Source organism: Pangasianodon hypophthalmus, chromosome 21 (genome assembly GCF_027358585.1).
Source record: "Pangasianodon hypophthalmus isolate fPanHyp1 chromosome 21, fPanHyp1.pri, whole genome shotgun sequence".
NCBI lineage: Eukaryota > Metazoa > Chordata > Actinopteri > Siluriformes > Pangasiidae > Pangasianodon > Pangasianodon hypophthalmus.
The window spans coordinates 16593568-16612153 of NC_069730.1; the positions used below are offsets into that span (position 1 = coordinate 16593568).

The following is an 18586-nucleotide window of genomic DNA, read 5'->3' on the forward strand; positions in this document are numbered from 1 at the left end:
CCTGGCATAGTAACACTTTTCATTATTTGTAGCAATTAGATTATTTCATTAATGTGCTTTGAAATTTTGGACCCAAAATAAAAAAGTGTGTGTAAATTAATATTATTTTTAACAGAAATAATCAGTCTATATAATATAAAGTATCCCTTTTTGAGGTAAGTGTTTTTTATTCAATGTGCAGTTAATATTTTGATGTTTTCTTCATGAATGTACGTTGAGATTTTGGACCCAAAAGTGTAGTAGAAATGAATATTTTTAAATATAGTTTATTATAAACTACAGTATCTCTCCCTTTTTAAGGTAATGTGCTGTGTTCAATGTGCAATGCTTCAGTTTCCTGGCTCTCCCATGCACGTCCCAAACCGCATATCACGGCACTTATGAGTACGCTAGAGTAGTGCGCTAGTGCGTGTTACCGTAGTGGACTCACTAGGCAGTAGGGCGCTGTGCGGTTTGGGACGGAGCCTGGGAGAGCTGCTGCTCTTTGCTCTGTGCTGCTGTGTGTACGCGGCGCCACTAAGCAAATTTGCCGGGCGGGATTTCCGCAAATTATTCAAGTATGGCGAAGACTTACGATTATTTGTTTAAACTGCTGTTGATCGGGGATTCGGGAGTCGGGAAGACCTGCGTGTTGTTCAGATTTTCAGAAGACGCCTTTAACTCGACTTTTATCTCAACTATAGGTGCGTTAATTCTTTGGCTTAGCTGTGAACTACAGTGACAGTGACATGTTCCGCGCTAGCCTAGCTAAACGCTACATGCTAACGCTAGCTAGCTAGCTGTGTTACTGGCTAATTCTTTCCTTACACATGTACTTGGATTAACTTGTATTCTAACCAGTCGCTTTTTATTGTCTTTTATCACCTTTTTCCTTGAAGGAACAGTCTAAATATGTGTCAGCTTCCTTGGTTACAGCCTGGTTTCGATGTGTTAGCTAGTTACCCTTCCTAGCTTCAACCTGTTAGCTAGCTGGTTGGACCTTTTTCTAGGTTGACGCAACAAACTTTATTCGTTGCATGTAATAAATCAAGAATTGAACATGTTAAAATGAAACCGAAACAACATACAAGTTTATTTGTAGTAATATATATTTGTTTATTGGGTTCAACATTAAAAAGCTGCTTAGCTAAGAGCCTATTTATACACACTCAGCGTCTCCATCCTATCATTACGGAAGGAGTGAGGTTAGCTAACTGGCTAATGAGTAAGCAGTATTTGCTTAACTAGATACTTCAGCTAACTAATAAAAACTAATAATATTTTTCGCTTAAGATTAATCTTTTAAGTTAATGAGGTATTTTGGTGTGTCAGTAAAACTAACCGCCATGTTTGTTACAACCCCTGAACTAGCAAACCTTCTTAGCTAAGTCAGCTAGGTACAACCCACTTCATCAATTCAAGTTCATCAGATTGCATGCATTTTAACAGGTTTTTTAATTCTGTGTATGTGAAACATGACATCTAGTGCACATATCTAGCAGCCTTTCATCACTGCTATTCTTTAGTATCAGCTCTATTATTTAGTCTCAATCTGAGGAAGTGTTTTAATGCACATTATAGGAGTTATGATCAGTATTAGAGGAAGTGAACAGTATATCAGCTCTGTCAAGGCTTATTCCTGGCATCTTTGCACTCTGATAAATGAAGAATCAGAGATCTGAGAGATAATCTGTCCAGCTGAATGTTTACACCTTGCCTGATCTGCTTGTTTTCTTGCAGGTATTGATTTCAAGATTAGGACAATAGAGTTAGACGGCAAGAAGATCAAGTTACAGATATGGTATGTTTCATTCTCCTGCTTGAAGGCCTCACTTGAACTGTCAGCTGATTCAGGTTCCTTTTAAACCTGAATCTGCAGGTAATGTCGCAGGCTGACGAACCGTCAGGGCTTCCACTCATCCTCGCTTTGTACACCAGGCCCTTGGCACAAATTTCTGGCTCACGAAAGGTTGGAATGGCAGCGACGTTTACTTTTAATGCTTAGCCGTATAAGAAGGCGTGCTGTTATAGGAAAACAATCAGTGACAGCGTGGTGCGATGCGGCTCGACACAAAACTGGGTTACTGTCATCTTCCAGATGTTTATTATATTCCAGTAATCATGCATCTTGTTATCCAGTGTTTTATTCCTCTTACACCGTAGCATTTTTTATTTATTTATTTTTTTAATTACGTCATGTCATACTTTTTTATCCTTTTATAGTTGCACTTAATGTTAATGAGACAAGTCAGTTCCAGTTATCACTTACATTATAGCAGCTTTAAACAATCTCTCCCTCATCAGCCTTTTTTTTTTTTTCTTTTTCAACCCTCTTGAATTGACCAAAAAACACAGCTTGTCATGTTACAGAGAAAAAGCACAAAGTCCTGAAGACTTTCCTGTGGCAAAAAAACGTACTGTTACAAAGCGCTGACACTGGAGACTCCTTCTATAAAAGTTAAATAAATGTCACCTTACGTAAAGCTTCACCGACGTTATCAACGAGTATACGTGTTTCTTTGTTAAAATACACATTTTTAATCCGTTTACTATTACACTTAGATCATGTGGAGTGTCTGCCATACTATGTCATTATGTATGAACTGTTGCTATAGAAACGATAACATATTTTGTTTACTAGTTTTGCTTCACATCACCACAGACTCTGAACTGAGATACATTGGTTTGAATTTAATGCAAAGGGGAAAACATGCATTCTTTATCAACAAATAAACAATTTTTAGTCTGTTCATCTTTAAACGTTCTGTTTTCACCTACAAATTTTTGTCTTACACAAGCTGTCATCGATTTACTGATTCACAGACCAGAGAGGCTAAATAAAACGAAAATATCGCTAGCCCTGCAGCTCGTCTCTGGTCTGATGAGCTGTCTTTAGCGAAATAATTTACGTAAATGCATGCGAGTGGTTAAGTCACAACAGAGGATCTGCTACAGAAACTGTGCTGGTTCATGTTTGTAAAATTAGAGTTAATGTGTTTGAAATATTTAATCATAACAAGCTTTAAACCTACATTGTCTCCATTGCAAGGGTGATTATTATGAAGTTAACCAGAGATGCAGTTACTTCGTCTGCTAGGAAATCCAGTGCAGTGTTACACAGATTTAATAACTATGCTCATGCTCAGGAATCATGCAGTAATGCAGTGCAGGTTCATGAGTAATGTTTCAGCTCTTTCTCAACCGTTTATCATCTGATAGCTTCCTTTACAGCAACTACAAAACTGTGATTACGATCAGTTATGCGTCGTAATAATATTTAATTAAGGCAACCGTGTGAATCAATACTCCGGTTAGGTATTGTCCTGTAATTAATTTACAATGTACCATTTGTACTCTGATGAATAGATTTAAAGAAACGGCTCTGTCAGTTGTCCGTAAACTTAAATGGTGGAATAAGATATTTTGTGAATACAGCCCCGAGTGCTAGTCTGACTCCTGGCTATCTGTGGAAGTTGATATGGATCCATAATCTCATAGAGTTTAACTTTTTTGATATGCAGGGACACAGCAGGACAGGAACGATTCAGGACAATCACAACGGCGTATTACAGAGGCGCTATGGTGAGTTCATGAACATGGTGCATTTTTGTAATGCTGCATCTATAAATAATATCTAAACACACTCCTGTATTCAATAATGTGATCAGGGCATTATGCTGGTGTATGACATCACCAATGAGAAGTCCTTCGACAACATCAAGAATTGGATTAGAAACATAGAAGAGGTGAGGATTACCGATCGTTTAAATACTGCACAAAATAAATCATGATATCATTTATAACTTAACTTTTTGCATCTTATCCAGCATGCATCAGCAGACGTGGAGAAGATGATTCTGGGCAACAAATGTGACATCAATGAGAAGCGACAAGTTTCCAAAGACCGAGGAGAGAAGGTTTGAGAGAAATGTTTTTCATTTCACAAGACTGACATTGCTTGTCCCGCCCACATAGATTTTTGATTTCAGCCTTGAAAAGTCTCTTTGCCATACTGAGCATAGTTTACTGTGATAATTATAATTATTCTTTAATTTGTTAGACATGCAACACATCCTGATTCTTTTCTGTTTAGTTGTGTGAGTGGTAACATCACTTCCCTCATTCTCTCAGTGGTAACATCACCCTGATAACACTTCCCTGGGACTTAAACCTCTGAGCTACCACTGCAGTCACTCATAAAGACACGTCTGTTTTTTAATTAAATACAAACCAGAGGTTAAATATAATTTGACCTCAAAGTGCAATAACAAACGTCATATTAAGACAATACCTTTGTACATTATCAGTATCAGTATCTGCAGTTTAGCCATTGCTACGAGAGACATCCTGAAAACTATGCTTTTCTGCTTTCTCAGATAAAGCAACGATCAGACCGAACGTTTAAAAACCCACCAGCAGCAAAACCAATTTACTTAAGTAGCGGTCACACCAAACTTTTGCCTTGCTGTTTACTTACTGTTGCTTGGCGCACATCTGGGGGGGAAACAGATTAGCTGTCTAACTAACGTTACTCCTAGATTCTCTCCAAAATCACATCAGGACTGCAAGACTTGCCAATATTCATGCATTCAGCATAGAAAGTACTCATTTTAACAGCAGAGTATGCTGCTATGGGTTATCACTCAAAAATATGCAAAATGGAGCAGTCTTCTTTCTTCCCCAGAAAAAAAAGGCAGATGTGCCAATCCCCACGTAAATCTGGAATGACTGACAGGTGTTTTGATAAGTGTTATTAACTGTTACCTTTGACATCCTGCTCCCTTCCCCCATTTTCATGCTTTAAAGATGTGCTGATGCAGCCACTAAAAATTTGAAAGAAAGGAAAAATATGTAGGAAAAATGGCAAAAGTCTCAAATCTAATACTTTACAGTAAAATCTTTTACTGTAAAATCCAACACTGTACATTACAATCTTTTAACAAAGTGTAAAATCTAACAGTGTACGGTAGAATTATATAACAGTGTAAAATCGTTTAACCGAACGTAAAATCTGACACTGCTAGGATTTTCCTGTCAGTAATGTTGGCATCGCTGCGAATGATTTACAAGAATGCTGTCTTTTCTCTCTTCAGCTGGCGTTAGAGTATGGTATCAAGTTCATGGAGACGAGTGCGAAGGCCAATATCAACGTGGAAAACGTGAGTGAAGTGTGCAGACCTTATCTTCCACATATCTTCATATAGCCTCTCTGCGAAGTAAAGCACAATCTGAGCTTGATTAGTTTTAGCAGAGGAGCATCTTTGATGTAATTTGTAAGAGATTTGACTTGTCTGTTCAGCTGAGTGGAAGTCATTTGACAAAATGACCACAGATGCGCATATCACAGCATTACACCACAGGCGAGACACTCACTGACACAACAGAGCCTGTCAGCAGGTTTAGTTACATTACCATGAGGTTGATTTAAACAGGACCAATAGTACTGATGTAGCTCTGTTCAGGAAAGTACAAATGGTAATATCTTTTAGTTTTTAGATTACTTTTATTCACCGTTCATGCTAGATTAAAATAACAGACCTCATCAGTAATCACTTAAATTACAGCTTGAGTAGGTGTAAGACCTGCTTCCTTCAGTTCTGTCTGCTTACACTCACTTTGTTTTATCCATCACATTAATGTCTCTAGTCATTTTTACCACATGATTTCGTGCACAGATAACATTTTATACGTCTTATTTCACACGATCAGCATGGTCTGGTTGCCAGTAGCAGCCTGGTGTGTTGGTAATGATTCACCTTCCTTTGCACATGGCAACTGTTGTTATTTGCAAGCAAAATAATTATAGAAACCACTGCAGTCAGTTCATTTATCAGCCATTTTTAATGTTTGTATTTATGTGAAAAAAACACATGATATCAGGCTAACGAAAAATGTTTATCATGTACATCTCTTATTATGTAAAAGTACCAGCACTGCTCAAGTAGAACAGAGTACCTCTTATAATGAATTAAAAAGTGAAGCGTGAGTCATGAAGGAAAACTTTTTTTTAAAATGCTCCTGATTGCAAACTGTGATGTTGTGCATTGTGTTGCTCTGCTTTTAGGCATTCTTAACACTCGCTAGAGACATTAAAGCGAAGATGGACACGAAACTGGTAGGACCATTTCTCCTTCTTCATCACTGACATTGATCATAACAGATATTAAAGATGTTTTTAAAATGTCTTTCTTGCCTTTTTTCTTTCTTTTAATTATTTTAACTTTACCCAATTGTACCCAAATTATTCAGAGTTAACTTTTACATTTACATTTATGGCATTTGGCAGATGCCCTTATCCAGGGCAACTTACATTTATCTCATTTATACAACCGAGCAGTTGAGGGTTAAGGGCCTTGGTGGTGCTGGGGATTGAACTCTCAACCTTCTGATCAGAAGTCCAACGTCTTAACCACTGAGCTGATTAATTCACTGTGATGATTAGTTAACTGTGATGCTTTTCCATCACAGGCAGTTCTGGATAATTAAAACCTTTCTCCACTGCACAAAGTACCAAAACTTTTGTCACCAGAAAACTGGAACAGAACTGGTTCTGTATGAAGTATTCCTGTTACATGGTTTTTATTATCTGTTCATCTGTTTGGAGCTGGCATTACTCATTGTCAGTAGGTTTTCACGTAGTGTATCACAAGAACATAACCCAGACACACACACACACACTATACACACAATGGTCTGGCTCTGGTGCTGTTTGTGCTGTCTAAATCAAGCTTGTATACTCCTTTTTTTTTTTTTTTTTTTCCAGTCAGAACCAGTACAAACCTTTTAATTCAGGACAAACAGAAATACTTTGGATTTCTGTTCATACAGGTTTTCCTGTGCATTTCTGGTCATCAATCAGTTGATAAATCTAAAATAATTTCAGTTTCTTTGCAGTGAGCATTTTTATCATAGCTGATATTTGGAAAGACGCTTTTCCACACAGACATTCAGAATAATATTAATCCATGCACTTCATCCATGTTGGATTTAACGTTGGATTTAACTCGCATCTCTGTGATCATTCCAGTCATCTCACAAGTTCTGTTCAATCCTGTTTGAGCCTGTTCTTATTTTATGTGCTCTTACAGATATACAGTTATTTATAGAAGATTTGAGATGAAGCAGAACAGACTGGAAGTTGGGCTCTGGCTGTTTTAATCCATTTCCTTTTCGTGTCTCTCGCTGTAGGAGGGTAACAATCCCCAAGGCAGCAATCAAGGAGTGAAGATCACCACCGAGCAACAGAAAAAGAGCAGCTTCTTCCGCTGTGTTCTACTGTGAAGACCAAGGCCTTACTGTCCTCCACCCTGGGGCTGGACTCAACTGGACTGTGCTCTTGTTTTTAGCACCTCTCTCTCTCTCTCTCCCTCTCTCTCTCTCTCTCTGTCTCAGCACCTCTCTGCTTCCAGCCCTGGCACTGCTGGAGTGCTCAGCTCCTCTCATCTGCTTCCACTGATACGCGGTTTCTTCCAGCTTACGGCCCTTTTCCTGACGAGGCTTGCGTAGCTTTTTTTTTTTGTTTTTGTCTTCATGACTAAAGATTGTACCCTAAATAAGACATTCCCATTTAGTCTCACAAGTCTTATCAGTCCTCCTTCTGCGGCACAGAAGTTGATAATGTCCTTCTGGTGCTAGAGCAGAGTTTGGTCTGAGTTTGGTTGAGGATCATTTCTCCTTCATGCTTTCTTTTATAGACAATCACAAAACAGTACAGTTTACAGGAATCTCAAAAAAAAAAAAGAAACATTGTTGCTTCATTTTGCGCTGGCTTTTTGCCCCATCTTGAACTTTTATGATTAAATTTAATACAGTGGCTCATTTTGCAGTCAACATTCCAACATTTTAAGACAGTATTTTTTCAGAAGTAATTAGTGTACTTGTTCTGATTTTTGTGTTCAGCTATGTAACCAACTAATAGAACAAGGGCTTTTTTTTTGCCCTGTTATAAACTGCCCCAAGAAAATGCACCCAACAAGCCAACCTCAGAGTGCAGCCTTAGGTTCAGCCTTCCTAATGTCCGAGTTAGCGTGAAATACCTGAATATTTATTCAGATCCAAGACTAGAAATTTAATTCAAGCCTTAAGAGAAAAAACTATCTATCTATTTTTCTCATCTCTTCTTCAGTGTTGGGTTTTATATTGTGTCTGATTTGGCTTAGAAAAGCAGACATATTATTTACGCAACAGGAAACAGCTGGTTTTTTCCTAAGATTTGACTAGACCCATAACACACTTGTCACTTCCTGTTAGAGACCATAGATGGCATCATGCGCACAGTAAGATTCTTCGACATTTCCCGCCCATTTCCTGTGTGCGCTTAGATTATGATAGTTCATATGACTGGACTTATCTGCACAGAGAACAGCTGCTCGTGTCATTTATGTTGGCAGCTGCTTTCTCTTCATCTTTGCTGATGTTATAAATATGTATCTTATTCAAAAGCTAGCAATAGGCCAGGAGAGCCGTTAACTTACCAGCGCTAAGACACCTGTGATATAAAAAAGTGAAGGAACATTTTGCTTATTGATTAAGAGTTTTATACAAACACAGTGTTTTACAGTTTCTTTTCAGGGAAGAAGAGAGAAATCTCACTGAGAGGAGCATTGTTTTCTTTGTTTCGATGAAAGCTTGAGATAATGAAAAGCTGGTTTGAATGAAAGAAACCTTAGCACCTTTTTTTTTTTCTCCCAAAGAGTCTAAATGTGTCTACTTCCTATGAGTTTGTCCATGTCTCCATATCGCCCAGTCCCACTCCAGCCCACACCCTGTGCACCCCTTACCTTGGAGATTTCCTAACATTCTGCCATTTGTCTTAATTACTAATACTTGATCTCTCATTATAGATCTATGCATTATGAAGGTGACGTTTTTTGACCTCTTATATTTTTGCATATTTCTGTCCCTCTCTCCTCTCTCTCTGCAGTAGGTTTTTTTTTTTTTTTGTTACACTTCTTAAAGACATTCCCATAGTCTCTGTTTATTGCTTTGTCAATCGCTTTTGTGCAATTCCGTGACTCTTTAATAATAAGAGACTTGTATAGAGTGTATTGAGTGAGAAATGCAGTTTCCACCGTTCAGTGTGTTTTGCTTCGATAACCTGTAACGCAGCAGTGGTTCAGGCTTTGATGTGACCGGCATAACGGCTCGAGCCAGTGGTTTCCTTTTATTTCCCTTTCCGTGCACACTTTGTGGTCGAGTGCCACTCGGAGTGTGTGAGTGTAGAGATTGGGGGTTAAAAGTAAAAGAGGGGAGAGGAGAGGGTTTATTAAACCAGTAGTGCTTCCTGAAGTTTCCGCAGTTTTGCCAGCTGCATCAAGCCTCTTCAAGCAGTTAATAGTGTTCAACCGTCAGATCTTTATTTTATTTTGAAATCACTGTCATTCATATCGTTTTCATTTCTTTTATACAAATGTTCATTTAATTTTTGATTGCAAGGTGAATGGGGAGAAGAAAGTTGTTACATTTTGAAAAAAATAATAAAAACAACAAAAAAAGGAACAATTGTAAATAGCACTCTAAAAAGAGATCTACTTAAATTGTACTGTACTTTCTAAAAAAAAATCATGTTGAAAAATTGTCTACAATTTTGTAGATATCAGTGCTTTTGATTTATTAAAATAAGATTCTTTTAAGAAGTGAAGATGTTTTTGTGTTTTTCATTTGTGCTTCATTTTAGTCATTAGTAGTGCTGCTTTGTCGTTTATAAAGGGCGTCTGTTGAATCCTCAGTTCTCAGAAACAATACTTATTTTCATTAAACAAAAGTTGTATTGAAATAAAAAAAATAGGGAAACTAAAACACGAAGTGTAGATCGAGGAAGTGCAACATCTTGGTTTGATGCATTTCACTGTTGATTCATTGTTCTCAGAAGAAGGGTGCTGTAAACTTTTCCAAGGCCAGGTGGTGTATTTCCTCCTTCTCATCTTCGATTTCCTGTGGTGTCTACATTCCGTTTGTTCAAAGAAGAGCTTTGTCCTTTAATCCATTTGGTCCTCAGAGACTTGTCTTATATTCTGATATGGAATGTGCTGGAAAGATATGAGATATACAGTTAGACTTAAAAAAATTTATATCAGAGCTGAGTTTAATTTCCACTGGTTTTAAATACCCAAAAATGGGTTCAGATAATTGTTCACATTATTGAAGAACCTTTGTTTTTAAAAAATAAGGCCACTAGAATAACGATAACTATACAGAGGAGATATACATTAGTCACAGTTACGGTTCTGTTCTTGAGCCTCACACGTGCAGTAGCTCTAACCTGAGGAAGTCTGGTGCTCTCACGATCATGTGCTGGAAATCCTCCAGTGACAGACGGCCATCGTTGTCCATATCAGCTTCGTCAAGGACTTTTTCACACACCATCCTCACTTCATCCTCGGTCAGCTCATTCCGCGTAAGCTTGTTCAAGGTCTGCTCCAGGTCTGATTTGCAAATGAAGTCGTCGTTGTTAAAGTCTTAGAAAGGGAAAGATGGGAATAATGATATACACTATGTAAGGTCATGGAATAGTTTTTTTTTTTTTTCCAGTTAGGAGTGTGAAAATGTACACTATATGGCCAAAAGTCTGACCCTGACACATATGTGGGCCTTCCCCAAATTTTGCCACAAAGTTGGAGACACATGATTGTCTAGAATGCCTTTGTATGCTGTAGCATTACAATTTCCCTTCACTGGAGCTAAGAGGCCCAAACCTGTTCCAGCATGACAATGCCCCTGTGCACAAAGCGAGCTCCATGAAGACATGGTTTGCCAAAGCTGGAGTGGAAGAACTCGGGTGTCCTGCACAAAGCCCTGACCTCAACCCCACTGAACATATCCATGTTAACTCCATATTAATGCCATGCCTTTGGAATGGGATGTTCAGCAAGTACATATGGGTGTCATGGTCAGGAATCTACCTACTTTTGGCCATACAGTGGGCATTATGTATAATAGTTTATGAAATGAATCATTAATATTGTTTTACTGATATACCACAGCAATGTTGAATTCCCAGTTTTGATTGCTTTGATTTTCCTACAACATACACCCTTATGTAGTATACACTGATAAAAATATCATAGAAAAATTAAAGAGTGTGGCACATCCCATGAAATATGCTACAAATATTTTTTAACCAACCAAACAAAAATAATACAGTAGTATTTTTTTTTTTACACAATTATGTAAAGTACCCCCAAATACCCCAAATACAGTCACTCATCCAATACATGCATGGTGCCCAAAGCTGTGTATTAGAGCTACAAGCTAATGTAGCTAACAAGTATAGTATGTTATATTTATGAATGTTGCATACAGGTTCTTCTTATTGCATATGGGTTCTCTTATTCGGACTGTAAATTGACTTTGGCTATTTCATATTGTTTATTTTTATAATTCTTCCTGCCTTGTTCCTTATTGTATATTTTTTGTATTTTTATTGTCTTTGTAATTTATATTTTTATATTCTACCCTGTCTTTCTCGTGAGGAAAAAACAAAATAAGAATTTCATTGTACCAACGTACATATGACAGTAAAGATCTTGAATCTTGAATTTACTTACATAACAAGTATGCTTTGATAGCTTTAGGACTGCAATTTGCCACGAACAGTTTTGCACTCAAGTCTCTATCAGTGAACTTTTGATAACTTCATCAAAATAGACTTTATGTGAAAACTGTAATGAATTTTCCTGTTTACACAATTGCACTTTTTACCATGTAGTACACAGTTATAGAAGGGAATTATCTATAATCACACTATCCGGTGTCACCCAGATGAGGCTGGGTTCCCTTTTGAGTCTGGTTCCTCTCAAGGTTTCTTCCTCATGTCATCTCGGGGAGTTTTTCCTTGCCACTGTCACCTCTGGCTTGCTCATTAGGGATAAACTTATAAATGTATAAGTTTAAAATTTATATCCTGAATTTATATATTTCTGTAAAGCTGCTTTGTGACAATGGCCATTGTTAAAAATACTATGCTAATAAAATTGAATTGAACTGAATAGGGAGGTTGAATTGAAAATTCGGATTAGCATGCCTAAATCAATACACGCTCCTCAAAGGACAGTGTTTAGCTTAATAACAATATTTGTACATAAACAGTTCAACAATAAGTCTAAATATGTAAACCAAATTAAATCTATTATCATTTGAATCAGAGAAGTTCACTGCCAAAGCTAGCGAACTAGCTAACATGGCCTACCAGACAAAAATCTCTGAGTGGATATATTCATAAATATCACCTGTATTGCTAATTCTAGCTAGATGGTTAACCTGACAAGATTTCTAAAAAGGTTTTTAAGTCATATTCATAAATATTTATAATATTCATTGCTAATGCTAGCTAGATCGAGAGACTTCTTGTTAGCCTGGCCCTATCTGTCTTTTTCCAATCAACTTCATGACCACACACACTCCTGCCAGCATGTGAGTGAAAAACCATCTGAATAACTCCAAATTTACACTTCCACCTTCAGACTTTAAACACCTAGCCAAGTCTGCATGAGACTGCCTCAAGATGGCAAGATGGCTGCTCCTCCTGTTTTAGCTAGGGTTTTTTTTGTCCAATTTTATAGATACTAATGTGTCATATGGTGCCTGATAATCAGATTTACTGAACAATTTGATGCACTCTTCAAGTTAGTGTGATGAATTAGTCAGGCAGTGTGTACAATGCTAAAACAGCACCTATAAACTTGCTCACTATGTTAGCTTTGTAGTTACAGTGCAAACCAAACTACATTTAGGATGAAAGGAGAATTGTCAGTTTCACTATATATAAAATGAAATCTATCATGGGTTCTTGCCATGGTTTCCAATGCAGTGCTACAGTTTGATTAAATTAAATGCATAACTGGTGTTGGGACTTCTGTTACCATCAGTCATCCCTGTAGCAGAGCTCCTTTTGTTTACTGTCTGTAAATAATAAATGAAAACTTTCTCTTGACCTTCGGAGGCCATGGACCATGTGCTGCTGTAAAATGTCTTAATCTGATAGCATGTTTAATTAGACAGCCTCGGGCACACACACACACACACACACACACACACTGTGTTCTGTTTGGAGTTCTGTTTGGAGATAGACCATGCTCTAATAAACTTGTGCATTATTTACACCTTTCCTTAAAGTACTCTCAGCTGACCTATAGGTGATTATCACAATAGAAAGCTCATGATCTTTGTTCCTGTACATGTGTCTCTGACCTATAGTCATCTTAAACTACATTATCATTAATAATGAGACCACAGATACACTGGCCTGTGAGAGTTTCGGCATGGTGTGGGTGTGTGTGTGTGTGTGTGTGTGTATACTGTAAACTGGGTTGAATTATTCTGACTAGGACTGACCATAGATTTTGAATGCATAGTAGGCCTTTAGATCCTTTGGTGCCATTTCGCTCAGCACTGAGAACATATCCAAGAAATCATCTAGAGTCATGTTTCCTTCTCCGTCCTCTGAAAAGACTTCTGCGATTCTCTGCCTGAACGGGTTATCCTGAACAAGACAAAAAAAATTTCATTACTGTTACATCACTCCAAAGCCACAACCACAAAACACTTTTCTAAACTGATATAAAGACATCTCCTCAGGGGCTGCTGGTGTAAATGAACTAACACGGCTAAAAAGATCAAATGTGACAAATATAAGGTTTCATTTTGGCATCCACTTGAGATTATTTGCTGTTAATGAATTGCTTAAAGTGGATTATTTTGGAATTTTGTGGAACTAAGTGCACCACCAATGATTGTGAGAAAAAGTACACAGAATGGTCTGAAGAAGTGAGGCTGGGGCTGATTTCTTTCTAGGCCAGACTGTATGAAACATCCCATAGATTTGCTGTACATTTGGGCTGATATTTTCAGACCACTTCACTGACACATCTGTCACACGTCATCAGCAGTGACTGAGAAGGCACATGTGAAACACAGTTGCAGGTGTAATGAATACAAACAAGGTGGATTATTTCCTCTAACATCCTTTTTTCCCCCAAAATGCCTTTGGAAAAGTAGATAGATCAAACACACCTTGTCCAATGACAGTACAAATTACACAAAGGGACAGATTACACAAGGAACCATAACCTTAGTGTTTTTTTGGTTTGAAAGAAAAGGTTACAAGTTTTCTGTTTACCATGTTTCAAAGGAAACTGGCATTTCTGACTTTAAACACAAAAACTAGAAAATGAATTTGACCGTGGCATGGTTGTTAGTGCCAGACAGGCTGGTTTGAGTATTTGAGAAACTGCTGTTCTACTAGGATTTTCATGCACAAGAGCCTCTAGAGTTTATACAAAATGATGCAAAAAACAAAAAACATCCAGTAAGAGGCAGTTCTGTGGGCGGAAACACCTTGGGGATGAGAGAGAATGGCCAGACTGGTTCAAGCTGACAGGAAGACTACAGTGACCACACTTTAATTAACCACTCTTTACAACCATGGTGAGCAGAAAAGCATCTCAGAATGCGCAACACATTGAACTTTGAGGTAGATGGGTACAACAGCAGAAGACGACATCGGGTTCAACTTCTGTCAGCAAGAATCGGAAGCTACAGTGGACACAGGATCACCAATACTGAACTGGGCTGTTGAAGAAGGAAATAACATCGCCTGGTCTTTTTCCAAGCTTCAACTGCCCAGTTTCTTTTATACGTACAAATTTTTTATAGCCTTTTATACGTACAAATTTTTTGCCCCACTTCATGTGGGTGGTGGGACCATCCTCAGCGCAGCAGTGACATGGCTAATGATTATAGGTATGTGTACCTGATAAGCTGATGTATATACTGATGGCTTAACCGTACATCATAAACATGATTATTAGTGGATAGGTTTACTAATGAAAATTATGATCCCTGGTTCCTGTTGTGACAGATAACCTACTGATCAATGTGAGTAATACTGTGTGAAGTGGCGTGTAATGGACTTGCACTTCAGCAGAGTCTATAAGTTGATGCTTTCTCAAGTTCAGGGGGATCTGATGACACACAATCTCTCCAAGGCTGCGATCAATTAGTAGCAGATCCATAATTGATAAGGAACACGGAGCGAGTGGCGCAGTGTGTAGTGTTAGTGCAGTGGGAGGCCCGTATACTGTACCTTCAGCTCTGGCATGCTGCCAATCAGCTCATAGGGCAGGCGCACATCTGGCTGGGTGGTGTAGTCGAGCGGGACGAGCTGTGGGGCCAAATCGCGATACCTATGAAAGAGCCTGGTAAAAAAGAAAAGAAAGTAATAATTAAGAATATTATTCCTTATTCCTTATTCCTTACGTTGTGTCCTTTTTGCTGATGGGAAGTCAGTCAGATCATCTGGCTCGGCCCACCAATAAGAGTCAACTCTTTTGGCTCCCAAATTGCTTACTGCCATTTTTTTCTAAACATTTCCAATATTTTGACTAGTTATTCTACTTCTTTGCCTAAGGCTGAAATTGTTCAATGAAATCCTACTCTACTTCCAGTGAACAAAATCATCATACAGTCATTACATAATAAAAAGCTAAATGTGAGTTCTCATTGGCTTGCAAGTGTCCCTTTAATCAGTTCTAAATCTTGATACTCTTGATATTTACAACCATGTTATCATGTTGCCATTACAACAAGTATAAATGCTGATTAAAGTAACATGGATGACATGGGTGTATGCAGAAAGGACTTATTTATAAGCTACAGTGCATTAATGTTACAAAAGGAAACTGAATAGACACGCTAACACTCTTCATGACGTACAGTTAAGACATATAGTTAGTTCCAGCTCATGGCTTCCAGGATTCCAGTCTTTAAAATGGTATCAGTCACCATATTTCCCACAGTGTGCATATTCCTAAACAAACTACAAGGCAGTGACTTTCCCACAACTGTAAAGCATCTAAGCCACAGTAATTCTGAGATATAGCAAGACTAATAAAAGATTGATTAGATGAAGTAGTTAATTAGTTAATTTGTTACTTCAAAAAAAACATGCTGTAACACATTTTTGGAAAATGAAAAATTGTGTCTTTTCTACTGGCATAATAATGCAGAAGTCATAAAACAAACAGTTACATTAAGGTATATGAAGATAAAAGTTCTAAAAATACAAAAAAATAAAAAATCAGGGTGCCTAAGACTTTTGCACAGTATTGATTTATTGAACAACAAATTATTAAAATTACCTTAGAATTTCTTTTCTGGTGAAGAACGTACAGTCCTGTAAATCAAAATGGAAATGCTGGAAATGATGCTGTTAATATACAAACTGTAATTTCAACAGTCCACAAATTTGTGGTACTTACAAATCTTATCATATAGTATTATCATATCGATATTTAAAGTCAAAAGAAAGTATTGTGGTAATGCCATATAGCGTCACATATTTACTGAATATACACATTCTTTCTGTCACTTGCTACTAGAAATTACAATCATTTTAAAATAATTTTATCACTATCAACAGAGACCGAGGCTCGCTTTCCAGTTCAGAGGTTATAGAGGTTACAGAGGTTATTCTAGGTTCAGTAGTGAGTTCTCATCCTGAACAGAGATCTGACTGACCTGATACGCGTCCAGTTGCTGTGGAGTGAAAATGGTCTGCTTGTTCCCCATTTCCCCTTGACATGAAGCTCAGTATGCGAAAACACAGTTTTATTCTGCGAGTGTCAGCCTGCAATACAGTGGAGATGCGAGCAGATATTTCAGCTATGAAATGCCTGCGATAATGAGGACTTGGGAAGAACAGAGGTAGATCAGATATCCCTCTGTGTCCCCATTATAATGGCCACGTTTCATCGTTTTCATTGCCCTGAATGGCAGGCCCTTTTTGGACGTGAATGCATGCTGTCGGTCAGCAGGAGTGCCAGTGGCACGGCGCCCCTGCTGAGGACTGGGGGGTGACGCCTCAGACGAGAGTCAAGTTACACACGTTTATCCAGGGTCACAACACAGAAGTGGGCTCAGGAACACAAACCATCATAAAAGTGCAATGTAAAACCTAATAACTTGCATGCTTCTTAATGTTATGGGAAAGTATGAAAGTGTACATACATATATAGAACTGATGAATGCAGAATTTAAACGTATCATGTTGATGCGTGAACAATTGCACAGTAATTGATCATGAAATATTCATGCCTTCACACTTTTTCCTTTGCCATTGTGACTTTATTGAGGAGGTACACCCATGCCAGTGGTGACTGGTATCATTGTATCAATGTGTATTAACCATTGTTCAGGTTTATATTGCTTATGCCCCTCCTGTTTAGGTAGAATTGATTCTCATAAGCATGTCAAAGCTAGACTACCAACAATAAATTGGGTTTAAAGGTGCAAATTCTTGTCAGTGGTGTGATATTAAATGGTGTATCTTTTGTGCTTCTGTTAGAGGAACATAATAGTAGCGTAACATCATTTATCATACATATAAAGACCTATAAAGACCACGGTACCACCAACTGTTTTTATACTCTTAGTAATAAGGTTTCTTCAAGGGTTCTTTGGTAAAGGTAATGGTTATACAGTATACAGAATGGTGTATATTTTAAAAAATCCTATTGCTTAAAACATTCTTTGATGTTTGGTAAATGGTTCTAAGTGTGCTAATGAAATTATCACACAGTTGCATCCACAAGGTCAGAAAATCCACACATGAATCCAATTATACACTTTCATGCTCTCTCTCATGCTCTTACTCTCTCTCTCTCTCTCTCTCTCTCTCTCTCTCTCTCGCTCTCTCTCTCTCTCTGTCCTGATTGGTTACTGGCTCTTGCCTGTCATGGTGGTTGTCAAGCTTCTTTCGTGCCTAAAGTTGGGGCGTGATGATGTTTAGAATATTTGAAGCTGGCATTTGACATATGCGTACAAATTTTCCACCAATTTCACCACAACACCCTTGACTCAGTACTTACAATAAAGTACTATTACAGGATTGTCAGGGTCACTCACAGCAGCTTAGGAACCTTATATTCTAGTATTTTGTTCCCCTGCTGTTGTTGTTTATTTATTTATTTTCATTTTTCACAAAAACCCTAAGAAATTAGATAGTTATTAGAGAGTTATTCTACATAAAATAGCTAATATTTTAGCTTCCTATTCAAATTTGCTGGCATTTTAAATCAGAGGTTACTGTATATTACTACCATATTACTATTAACAGGTGGCTATTGTCTATTTGTTTGTTTAAAAGGGAAAAAAGTGTTATTCCTAGCTGAGGCAAGCAGTTGAGACTGATTTATGGTAACAATAATTTAAATATATTTTTTAAAAATGCAATGCCAAATAATGTTATTTTGTTCATTAGAAGGAAGAATGAGATTTCATTATACAACTTCAGCCATGGGACATTCAGTGGTCAAAATATTGCAGATTTCAAATCTGATTTAAAAGAAAAAATTAAGGCAGATGTATTCATTTCATGAGATCCATGTATGGAAAATTATTTCACACCTTCTATTTGTAAAGGTTACTGAGAAAAAAAAGTGAATCAGCTTTAACAGTATGCTTTACATTATAAAGCTTATAACAAATGTGGCTGTAAAAAAAAAAAAAAAAATCCAAGCTCGTCATTTATTAAAGAAAACACTGGCCCCTAGTGGCTATGTGGTAAAACTGCAATAAAATATGAACAGCTTTATTAATTATATAATTATGT

The 18586-nt window shown here is 37.6% G+C and overlaps 2 protein-coding genes across 2 annotated transcripts; one reads left to right on the forward strand and one right to left on the reverse strand.

The window, feature by feature from the left end:
- The first annotated feature begins 423 nt into the window (after window positions 1-423).
- On the forward strand, window positions 424-9619 carry rab8a (RAB8A, member RAS oncogene family). The gene is made up of 8 exons (XM_026925685.3): window positions 424-683; window positions 1720-1780; window positions 3501-3561; window positions 3648-3725; window positions 3807-3896; window positions 5073-5138; window positions 6044-6094; window positions 7168-9619. Exons 1-8 carry the CDS (start codon window positions 560-562, stop codon window positions 7258-7260), a joined length of 624 nt encoding a protein of 207 aa, XP_026781486.1. The 5' UTR covers window positions 424-559; the 3' UTR covers window positions 7261-9619.
- A 152-nt stretch (window positions 9620-9771) lies between these two features.
- cib3 (calcium and integrin binding family member 3) lies at window positions 9772-16714 on the reverse strand. The gene is made up of 6 exons (XM_026925803.3): window positions 16495-16714; window positions 16116-16150; window positions 15062-15173; window positions 13312-13459; window positions 10241-10436; window positions 9772-10007 (listed from the first exon to the last, which is right to left on the reverse strand). The coding sequence occupies exons 1-6, from the start codon at window positions 16543-16545 to the stop codon at window positions 9986-9988; spliced, it is 564 nt and encodes a 187-aa protein (XP_026781604.1). The 5' UTR covers window positions 16546-16714; the 3' UTR covers window positions 9772-9985.
- Window positions 16715-18586: the final 1872 nt, after the last annotated feature.

Coding starts and splice junctions, on each gene's coding strand:
- cib3 (XM_026925803.3), bottom strand. CDS start 16,545: ATGGGGAACAAGCAGACCATTTTCACTCCACAGCAACTGGACGCGTAT. Junction 15,174..16,115: donor ACCAGAAAAGAAATTCTAAG/GTAATTTTAATA, acceptor CTTTTTTACCAG/GCTCTTTCATAGGTATCGCG. Junction 10,437..13,311: donor CTATGCATTCAAAATCTATG/GTCAGTCCTAGT, acceptor TCCCTTTCTAAG/ACTTTAACAACGACGACTTC.
- rab8a (XM_026925685.3), top strand. CDS start 560: ATGGCGAAGACTTACGATTATTTGTTTAAACTGCTGTTGATCGGGGAT. Junction 1,781..3,500: donor AAGATCAAGTTACAGATATG/GTATGTTTCATT, acceptor TTTGATATGCAG/GGACACAGCAGGACAGGAAC. Junction 3,562..3,647: donor CGTATTACAGAGGCGCTATG/GTGAGTTCATGA, acceptor TAATGTGATCAG/GGCATTATGCTGGTGTATGA.